At 44.4% G+C, this 11,505-nt stretch overlaps 1 protein-coding gene across 1 annotated transcript in view; it reads left to right on the top strand.

Moving 5' to 3' along the window:
* Positions 1-11,505, top strand: part of T265_04740 (hypothetical protein) — a gene marked incomplete at both ends in the record, with an annotated part of 33,340 nt that overhangs the window by 4,942 nt on the left and 16,893 nt on the right. Inside the window, 2 exons of the mRNA XM_009169553.1 lie at positions 439-543; positions 10,205-10,613. Of these exons, the coding sequence (XP_009167817.1) occupies positions 439-543; positions 10,205-10,613 (514 nt within the window). The remainder of the gene's footprint in view (positions 1-438; positions 544-10,204; positions 10,614-11,505) is intronic.

Below are 11,505 nucleotides of genomic sequence, written 5' to 3'. Positions count from 1 at the left end.
TATATATATATATATATCGGCAGCGGTCTTCAGCACATTCGCACACACACGTACACTTTGCCTTCACCACATCTGTCCCGGGCAGTATTGGGTTCAGCCGCTAATTAGAAGACTATTTACGACTGGGTCCGCTGCGTTTGCGCATTTTTTGTGCGCGCGCCGCGTACGTGAAAACCGTGGGACTTTTTCTATCCGAATTTCATCAGTTTTCTTGTTTCCCTTATCTCACTCGTTTCATGCACACACGCGCGCACCCGCGCTCGTTTGTGTACCCAGGCACAAAGAGGACAAATAGGTCTGTTTCTGACAGGTTCGAGTGGACATCCTGACCGACCTACTGTTATTCGTCCTGATAAATATGTCGGATGTTTTTCAGTTCTTCAACATCCAAAATGATTTGTTTTTGAAGCCTTCGGTCATTGTGGGTGCTGTTTTTAGTTGGTTCGTCTGCGTGATTTCGTGCTGGACGATGAGTTGTTACAGATGCTTTTCGATTTCGGATTTAGCAATGACTTTGTCGTTGTCAAAGTCACCGAGTCAAAAGTGTGTACCACGTTCTTAGGATAAAATCCTGTGAAGGCTTTTCTCTCGGTGTGGTAAGCAGTGATGAGTTGCACCTAGTGTCACTCTATCTCTGTCGGTCATACGTTTTTGAATTATACCGGTGAGAGGTATATAAATACGAACATCTTCACAGTCACACTGGTTTTCAGCCTACTTGGGTTATTTTGTGCATGATTGACATATGAGATCAGTGCTGTTTCGGGGTAACACAATGGGGATTGTCGATGACCCAGTACTCAATTTTACACGGGGCTCTGCTCGTTCGTTTAAAGTTGAACACCGTGACTCAGTATTCCGAGTGACAAACGTCAGGCGCAAAAGTACCTTTAGGCTGAAATATATGTTCCTCTCCAAGTATCATCGATTTATTGTGTTTCGTGACTAGAAAAGTGTAAAATTGCACTGAAATTTGGCAAAACCTTTTTAGTACATTAGAGAAACCATAGCGGCATAAAAAGCTCATTGCATTTAATAGGGTATCCCCTGGGGGATGTCACACGTAACTGGTTTTCTTTGTTTTATGTTAAAAACTGAACACAGTACCGGATATCTGATAAACCAAAATGTTCCAACTTGAAATACCCGAATAGAGTAATTTGTTCTCACTTATGAAGTCACTTGTTGAAACGTGTGAAGCGCTGCTGGTGCGGTTAGATGATTCGATATCTAGGACAGTCTGCCTGTTGTGCTGAGCACTCTTCTATCATGCAACTGTTTCAAATCAACTGCCTGTCGTTCCGGTAGGGAACTTCAGGTGGCAAGACCATTCGGAACCGCCGCTACGCTTTAATTCTTTCAATAATCGAAAACGCTACGTAGACTTTCCATGTTTTTTGTCTTTTTGTATGACGTCTTTGGATATGCGTTCGTTGTATTTGTCAATCAAAAGCGTCATCTTTCACGTATCTGTGTTGAGTCATCGTGACCACATCTATACAGTAGATAAGCTGCGGTTTAGCTTTCTTGTTCCACTTCTCTTCCCAGCGAAAATACCTCGTAGTTCTTTAGCGCAGTTTTCAACTTTCTAGCTTACATATCCTTCCATTCACTATTTAAACCCCTTGTTTGAGGCTCCTGAATCGTTCTAGTGACCAGTTGTTCACCAACGATTCACCTGTCAACTCCGCACTGTAAGCGGTCTGAACCGGTTGTCGCTCATTAGAGCCGCGGCTGACAGATCTCACTGGCTGACGCAGCTCATCACTTCCTCCCGGTATTTTTTTCCAGGATATTGCCCTTTTTTCAATGTGTCCATCCAGTGCTGATTAATTCCTTTCATTGTCAGAATTGTGCCCTACTGTGGGTTGCAAACATTCAAAGGGCAGAGTTACTACTAAGTTCCCCTCTTTTTATCTACACCCGTCAATGACGATTGGAGTGGCGTGTTTGGTTGTTCGCTTTGTAGCCTGTCAGCCTGACTGGTCGAAATGAAGCTTACATTGTTTAGGTGTGCGTATTTGTCCTGGGGGTGGGAGGGGAGCATAGCATTTCACTCCCCTCCCCCTAAAATCGTGTTTTTCTATCTTCAGTAAGTGCATTTCACGTTGTTCCCTCGGTTCCATGTGTTCCCAAACGTGGTGAAAAGATTCGACTGGAACTTGGAGCTCAGCAGTGTTTCGTTCGCCTCAACCAGTTAACGTTGTGTGAGACTCGTGTACCATGGATTCATGCAAATGTATCATTTCGTTTGTATACGTAGCTTATCCCAGCAATTTGCTCTCAATGAATTGCTTCACGAGAATATTATCCAAGAAGAGCCCCGTTGAAGCAAAGTAACCCTGGCGGGTACCTTCTCTTCAGGAAACGATCCTCTAGAATCGAAGGGGAGACGCTTTCTGTTCCCCGTATTAAGCATCCTCATGAAAATATTATGTGCAATTCAATCGTATGTACTAGTCAACTTTCGAGGCAAATGGCTGATGTCGCAGGAAATGCTATTTTGACGGACTTCTGAACCGTACTTGATGTGGTTTGACCAGTGATCTAGCATGCGGTGCACGAACATCCTTAATTGGAACGTCACTGATACTGGTCGACTATTAGTCATTTAGTGGGTTCCAAGTCATTACTGCACTCGTCGACTGTAACCTGATAAGTTATTCTGTGGTTTTGGCCTAGAGTTTCGCTGGGATGACCCAGGAGTGGCAAGCCACCACTAGTATACGGGTTCATCCGGTCTAATCCAAGTTGTAACAACAAATGTCCGACTAGATACGACGAAAATCCAATTGGCGCCCGGTATTTTCTATTATTGGTCACCCCCAACAGGGATACCTTCGTCCACTGTTTCCGAACAGTGTTTCGCTGAGGAGTATCGAAATCCCACCCGGATACCTGACCAGACTACCTGACTCGATTATGGAGTTTTTTTCATTTCCACTTCAATCATCGTCGAAATTCCAGTATTTGCTTTCCTTAAGAACTCTATCTAACTGTGGATATCGATCAGGTGATGCTGTTTCGTTTATAACCTAGCTGCCTGCCCAAACACAACGACGTGGTGTCCATGGGTTATCAATACCTCAAAGTGCAGTAAAGACATGTACATCTGACAGACCCCGTAGATCACTCTTGGGAGGAGCATCTGTCCCTTCAAGCTGTCCATAAGAAATGAACCTGAAGTCACGTGTTGCACGATTCTAAGAGATTTATGTTGGGGCGCCGGAAGTTGCAAATAATTATAGAAGAAATTAAGCAGATGTAAGAGTTTTCGGGGAGTATGAATAGCGTGGGAACGTACTAGTGACTCGTCGAATCTCCCACAAAGGAAATCCTTGGCACTTCTATATTGAAGTATAGAATACGTTGTTACCATCATCTCCATTATGGGCACAAACGTGCCTACTTGTCGTGCAGGCTGGTAAATAGTCAGTTGGGGTGGGAGAAAGGTGGAATTCACGAATGAACAAAACCCAAAATTATCAGCAATAAGGGAGTTTCGTTTACTGTATGCAGCTAACAAGATACCTATGAAGCCGTAACTGATCTGATCTGAGACTGCTTTTTTCACGGTGTAGCTGATGCTTTCGTACACGGCGATTAGGTTCCTCGACCGAAAATGTTGACCAAACACACTACAAAACGAAAGCGTCAGTTCGGAGTTGTCTGTATCCCCAGAAAACCAGCTCTTACACATCTTTCCCTCAACCAGAGACCTCAAGGGTTTGTAATGTGTTGAAATATTGGTAGCTGGGCTGAGTTTATTGGTTGTTAATCAACAACAAAGATCACAAACGAACCGATAGATTCACTAAATTCGTTACAGTTCAAGTAGCCAATCACGTCAGAAGAAAACAGATAGCCTTCGAATGCTATATAAACGCACGCAGGCAAGGAAGAAGTACCCACCCAACTGCGCATTGATGATGTTCCCTCGTATGGTGACGAAACGTTTGCAAGCCAGTTGCCAAGCTCGGCGAACAGATCAACAGCCACCTGATCAACGACCAATAGACTTCAGGGGTCGCACTCTTGGGGGACTTTAATTCCAAAGTCCTCTTAGGTTTGATCTATCAAATACTTCATAAATCCTGGGGTTAGCGCACCAGTTGTTCTCACCAAAATTTTTTCATTCCAGTTCTGATGTCAAACCGTGTCGAACTTCATCACCGTATTTTCCTCCAACTGTTCGTATGAAACTAGGTTTTTGACATCATCAGCTGCTTAAACGGAACCATGCAGCCGATTTAAAACCGTAAACCACATGAAGTTGGTAGCAGTAAGAATTCTGCTACAAATATCAAAGTTGTCTCATTGACAGGCACTATTATCAGATTACTTTCACCAACCCTGTCTAGGCTTGAGCAACCTAGTGGTGTCCCAGTTCTCGTCTTTCTTTCGGATGGCATGGTAGCTAGGTACTGAGAGAGTGTTACAGCTGAACGATTATCGATTATTTAGTTTTACATGATAGAATTAAGTGGAACCTGATTCAATTCCCTAAGGGAAATTTTGTTTCTCTTCCTCTATTTTGGGGCATTGTCATTTTTTCATGTTCGATCATCCTGATTTGTTCGAGAAATATTGAACTCCTGACGTACAGGTTTCCTCTGATCATCACCTCGAGCTTTTTCAATGCTCAGAGTTTTAGTTCACAAGAGACTGTCGTACCCCATACTAAACCTTCACATCATCACCCTTAGCGTAAAAACACTGTCGCTCAACTGCCGCACAAGCCGTTTAGTTTCTACCTGATAGAAAAACATAAAGGACGAAAGTAAATAAACTTCGTGCTTGCCTATCGCAAAAAAATCTGAGCTGCCTGCACTTTTAAACAGCTACTTGGACAATCTGGATAGGAATTGACTGACTACATGGACGCCGTGACTTCGGTTAGTTACCATATCTTATAGCGTCTCTAACCAGGGGCAGATCGGAACAGAACCTAACAGGACACTTGACTTGGGCTTCCAAGTTCTACGGGTTGTAAACAATCAGTACTATGCACTAGAGTGGGCATTGTGCTCAGTTTCGGTGCTTGCATCTGACGTGTGCTGTACGTTCGTGCAATCACACAGCTCTCGTTGATCAGCAAAAGCGGTCTGTGATATCGTCGTCCAACTACTATTTACCGTTTATCTGGATAACTACACTAGTCACACAGCGTTGCCAAAACACATTTCCGGCTACTTGAATGAGGCGCTGAACAATCCGCATGACAGTTACAACAAAAGACTCAAAAATTGGCAGTGATAAAAATGCAGTGTCTCGCTCAATTCCTTCGGTTAGATTGATCAACTAGACAAATTTCATTGAATAACGAGAAATGGACACGATGGCGGGTTAGTGTGGAGCATGGTAACATTCCGAATGGAATCATCTCTGTCCAAGAGATTATATTGTGGGCACGGAATCCCTCTAATCGAAGTTCCTCTGGTCGTAACCGACCCCTCAGAATTGAAGTGGAGATATTTTCTGATTTACTCCCAAGGATGAAACATTACAACGGAAACACCATGTGCCATCGACCCAGATTTATTAGTTGACCGTCTCGAGTAGTGTATGTCATGAACCCACCTGATACACGAAGCCGCCACTCTATTAAACTCTTCAACTTGATTCGACTCAGCTAAGGGACAAGATGAAGCAATGTGCGGTGGTTCATATTTTCGTCGTGTTCCCGGTTATCACTGTTTTCGCCTCAACCTACTGGTTTCCAGCTCAGCCAGATGAGAAGAACTCAGTTGATGAAGGCCGGCATCCGTCGCACAGACTCATGGTGTTGCGCTAGTATGTGTCAACGGCAACCAGGCGAGAGTTTTGGACGTATGAATCACGTAGGTGGAAAATATCTGCAAATGAACCGTCGAATAACACTCGAATCCATGACTTCAATGCAGAGAGCGCGTGCTACGGTTCTTGTTGATCAGTTTCCTATCAGGAAATACCCCCGTGAAGGAGGCATTTGTGTTGCCTCCGGGGAGTGGTGAACTGTGTCAGGAATGTTGCTTTTAGTGCTTCACTCGAAGTATGGTTGAGAATGGGTGTTTATGGAGGTGCCGTCTTCCTATTCCTGGCGAATATCTCTGTGATTTCAACTTTTAATAGCAAACTCTCCTCTGTTCCTGGTGGCAACGGTGTTCCTCTGGTCGTTCAAGAGTGCACGCTAAGATTCAAGTTTAATTTATCGGGTTTTCACTAAGCCCTTCAGTGCCATTCGATCCTTATTGCGATCAGTCCAACAATCCCTGGAACGTGAATTGAATGTGGTCAGAGCTTTGTCGAATGTCTTCCTCCCAAAGACTGTCCTCGTCCAACCTCAGCAGAACTTACATTCATGTGCACCACGTAGGTCGAATTCCGGGTCTTCGATCTCAGCCTCGTAGGACGAATGATAGTTATTTTCTTCAACACCAATGGGCTGTCGTTGTCTCTAATTTCTGTTGTCTCACAAGGCATCAGACTTAAGTAATTTTTGTGTGAGCACGCAAAACGACTAGGCAAAGTAACTATGCGTTTTTTTTGCGATTCTGAGACCGTCGACCAGGAAGTTGTGTGTCCGAGCGCCCCATGTGATTACGAGATCCGACCACATCTCTTTCAAATAGTCGAAGCACCGAGCTCTTCGTCTCAATTAGTATGCGGTTAGACAACAGGCTGTAGTGTCCCTTGAAGAAAGGTCACCACGGAATGCCTAACTTCTGTTAGGGGGATTTCTCTAGAGGTTTTCCCTTGAGAAGATTGCACTAACGTTATACAAAGTCATATTATCATATTGGAGGCGATGATCATTAAATTTAGGAGAGAAACGCTTGCGGACTACGTCTTGTTCTGGATATTGTTCGGACACAAAGTGGAAAAATTTCCCATGATTGTTCTTTAAGACCATACTAAATTGAATATCGTCGTCCACCATTTATAAAACTGCAAAACGATCAGTCACTTCCTGTCGAAACTGTGTCACCGAACAATCGAACACTGAAGTTGTTTTCGGACTCTAACCTTCGTCTGCTACAGACTTTCCGAAAAGATGTAGTCTCCCAGTCAGGATTCGCTGATGAACTGGCTCAGGGATCACATTATTGGGACATACTGTTCTAAAAATTGCGACAATCGATAGTCATGTATACATATCAGTCTTTAACTAGGTTGAACGGTGAATCAATTATACAGTTATGACCTAGTCAGTTATCTTCAGTACCGCTCACGTCCACACCTCATGCAAACCATACTTCCGCTGTCAGCTAATCAAATCCTATGATCAGGAAACTTTTACATAACATGAAATGCTGTTCAAATCAGCCCGCTTGAACAATCTTTGTCCCGGCTAGATTAAATCAAGCTGGGAATATTAGATCAGGTACAGTGAAACCTCAACTGTGGCTGTCTTCCTTCAGCCCCCCTGATTTCCAACTGTTCCGTTCGGATCAATAAGGACAGATTTGTTCCAATATCGATAGCTATGCTATTCTTTTCTAGAAATAACGTGTGGACACAATGAGTGAAATACACTCCTTTATATAGCAATTTTGTAAACACAGCTGACCGAACTCAGTCTCTCGTTTATGATGTTCTTCGAAGAGTTTTCAGCAACCTTATGAGTAGTGTGTCACATCTATACAGTATGAAGTTTTGTTAAAATTCATATCCTCTAGCTCATCCAATCTCATGCAGCGATCAGTTATGAATTAGCCCGTCAGTGATTGCTGTATAAATGTTCTACTATACTGGGGTCCACCGGATGAATACTCCGTTACCAGTCATGATCAAGGCTGTGCATCACGGGGCAAAAGCTTCTGTCGATGAAACTCGGTTTGATCGACTTACTTTCAGGTTCCCTAACTAAAGTCATCGTGTTCGAATTTGATGAATTTTCAAAATGAGTATCGTAGGTTCGATGTGCTCACTTGGCCCAGCCATCGACCTGCTCACACCCAACCGAACCATAGCCAAAACTCCTTCTGCGAAACCTGTGGCGTTTTCTGCACTACGCTATATGGTGAACTTGTGAAAATTATTTAGGAATCCCGTGGCAGCTACAACTGCTGTCCGACAAGTACGCGGCTCTTGTAGCTGACAATGATGATGATTATTTCTGAACAACTGATTTTGTCTCGATATCATTCCAATAGAGAAGAAAAAAGGAGACCTGACATTGATTGTTGGTCTCTTCCCTGGTGTTTCCAGTTTTCGAGCATGAACTGATTAACTAGACGACTTTCGGTTGTGGATGCAGTTACGCTTCTACCCTTGGGATTTTATAGTCCAAGAAGAGAACTTGGGTTCTTCTTCATTGCTTACGGGACCGGACACTAGATTGCGCCACTAGCTTGAACCATGATCTGACAGAGCTCCTCCAATTCTTTGAGATAAACCACTTACATAATTCTCTTGTGCGTGATGCAGCCCACTAACTGTGACCTAGATCGCTTGCCACATTTTGTGCGTCTGGGCTGTTTGCTGAGAGTAATATTTTTCCACCTCAATTGGATCGTGCTAAAATATACCTAGTTTAGCTTTCCATAGGTTGACCATGCAAAGCACATGTAATACGTTGTTAGACACCACATCGTGCCTCGATTACTTATTCGGATAACCGCTAGGTTCCTATAATCCTCAACGGCCTATTTAGATCCCCCCTCATCCATGGAACAGCAGCCTTCTGCCTCGATTACCCCTCCAAATCATTGTCATATTTTAAACTAAACATTCTGTTTCTTAGTTTCGTTGTCGCAAATGTGTGAGGATTTACGTTTTGGATGCGTGTACTGGGTGACCTAGTCGCATCCCGCCGGCTGACTGGCTTTTTTCTATTCGTCTTACTTTAGTATCGTTTTAAACAGTAACAGCTGTGATGGTGGTGGCAACCAGGATTTGAGCGATCTTTTTGCGTGTGGGGGGAGGGGAGCGGTCGCTCCCTACAACCAAACTGTACTGACAGTAGTAGGGTATGCGGTGCACTTGAGTGAGGAGTATTCACTAGCCTATTTCCTTGTATATGTTTGTGTGCACTGCCTGAGGCGCAGGCGCACGCACACACAGATTAATGACTTACACATCTGTGCGCTGACATTTTTCATCTTATGTTTTCCTGGTCCCGTTTCCGACCATCCAGTCTCTTCAATGGTTGTGGATAATATTTCACAAAAATTCGCCTAATTTGCGACCCGTCCGTCTATCGCTCTTCGTGCTGCCTCGTTTATCAGTGTATCCATTTTGTATCTGTGTGTGTGTGCATCCCCTTCAGACGTTATCCACAACCTGTTTTGCCAGTGTTTCCCCAGAGTGATTTTGTCAGCTCATTGCGGTTTGGGGTAGTTCTTTGTCGTGATTTTGCCGTGTGATTTTTAGTCCCGTGATGTACATTGTGTAAGTCATCATCACCAATCTTCCGCTATCGTTGAGTGTTTTTCATATGAGGTGCTTTTCTTACCGTAGATTGCGCTGTTCCCATTCTCCACTTGAAAATCTCCCATTCGATACACCTCGATAGTCCCTAGCTGTTTCGCTTCTCAGCACACGGGTGTTTTTGTATAATCTTGTTGCGGTTGATGAAGCTGACTATACTGCTGTACACTTTCGTGATATCATCCTTATACGTTTCCAACGACGACATCACGATTAACATAGCTTTTTGTCCTTACACTACTGTCGACGGGGATGTTTTTTGGCTTTCCTTTGGAGATTACTCTCCAGCTTGGTTTCTCTCATCACGGCGACGTGAATCGTGGAAGTTTTCAACGCTTCTCGTGTGCCTGACGTCTCTTCGACCATTGTTGACAGTGGCTCCATTAATCTCCGGTTCGTTTGATAGTGCTCAGCATTCCTCTTGAGAAAGTACACCATCCTCTTTCTAAGCACTTGTGTGTGTGTTTGTAAGCAGAGCCTCATCAGTGAGGCCATTGCCTCTTCTTTGTCCGGAAAAACTGACTTCCGGAGTACGCTTGCACGTTTGCCATCCGATCGCAGCCTAGCTCAGCTCGGGACGATATCCCGGTTGGCGAGTATATGAATTTTAAGAAGAGAGGCAGAGGCATTTTGTTCGATGGAGTCGCTGTATTCATCAGACCCTTGGCTTGTGATCCTAACTAGAAATTTTGAAGCTTCACGGTTGTGATATTTCAATTTCCTAATCGCATTCAGATTTTTGGTGAATAGCCGCGGTGGTATATAAATAATCCTTCTGCTATTTTCGATTCAGCTTTACGATTCCGTGGTCAGTGCAGGAGATTCTGGCGTTGGCCCAAACGGCAAGGAAGCTTCTAACCTGTTGAGACCTGCATCACAGACCACACCACCACCACGTGCTTTTTTACCTACTCTGGCGCATGGGATGCGCGACGTACTGAGCGAGCAAGTGAACGGCGTTGAAGACTTGCTACGAGACCATGTGCCTCCATTGTATCCGGTTCTACGAGCCGGCAGCGCATCCCCCGGCCCCACTTCATCTCTGGGTGATGATGCAGTAATCGGAAATGGCGGCAATTCTTGTAAGGCGGACGATGAAGATATTACCAGGTCTAGACTAAAAAGCAACCTGAGGTTTCCTTCGACTACTGATACTATGACTGGATTGCCTCGTGGTGTATTTGATCCTTATTACGGCCTCGGTAAGTTACTGAGTATTTTCAACCTGACCTGGGAATTTCATTCATGTCTTCCCAAATTCAGAAAGCGTTTGAAGGCGATGGTTTAGACCTGTTCATGTTTGTTTTGGGCTCCGTCTTCTCGGTCAGGCGTCTTTTGGGCGCACCTAATTCATCTGGGACAGTTGATTGTACTGAGCTATTCGGTCATACTAGTGGCAATTCTCTACTCTCAGTTACTTCCAAGCTAAGCCTCAAGGGTCCTGCTGGTCTGAGATGTCATAAAACACAACTACTACATTGTGTGAAGCAACCGGACGAGTGTGATGTAAGATGATGTGTACCTAGTCATGTGACCGAACGTCAAACCATATTCCTGGATCCTGTGCTTAATGGTTCGTGCTTCTAGGTTCTCTCTTGGGTACTGACTCTGAAGCTCGCGCAGCTGTCGATATATCCTCGGTAGATCTCATGACGGACGATCGGTCACTATTACTTTCGCCCTCAGTAATGCAGGGGTGACATCCTGCACTACGTAGTATCGGACCGCAATGGGGTCCCACACGATCAGACAATACATTCAGACGGCTTCACTGGACAGCACACAACGACCTGGATTGGGAGGATAGTTTGAGGCTCTGGTATGCCTTGAAATACTGGAAGCCCGGAAGTCGAAATTATAGGTTATGTGACATGACAACGTTGCAGAATGCGTGCAGCCCATAGTTATGTACATGCTATAGCATAAATGCGTTTCGACTTTTCTTATGAGCAATCGAGTTCGAACTTATCGACCAGAAGGTCTGTAGTTGGAACCCAACCTCAGCACCTTGACTGCTCCTGCTTAGATTTGGAAAGCCTGGAAGTATATCAGCCCTTGTACATCCTTCAGGTGGCATGGCAGTTATGCACCCAA

Source organism: Opisthorchis viverrini (assembly GCF_000715545.1).
Source record: "Opisthorchis viverrini unplaced genomic scaffold opera_v5_79, whole genome shotgun sequence".
NCBI lineage: Eukaryota > Metazoa > Platyhelminthes > Trematoda > Opisthorchiida > Opisthorchiidae > Opisthorchis > Opisthorchis viverrini.
Note: the sequence above shows the minus strand (reverse complement) of the source record. Positions and strands in the feature narration are given on the sequence as shown.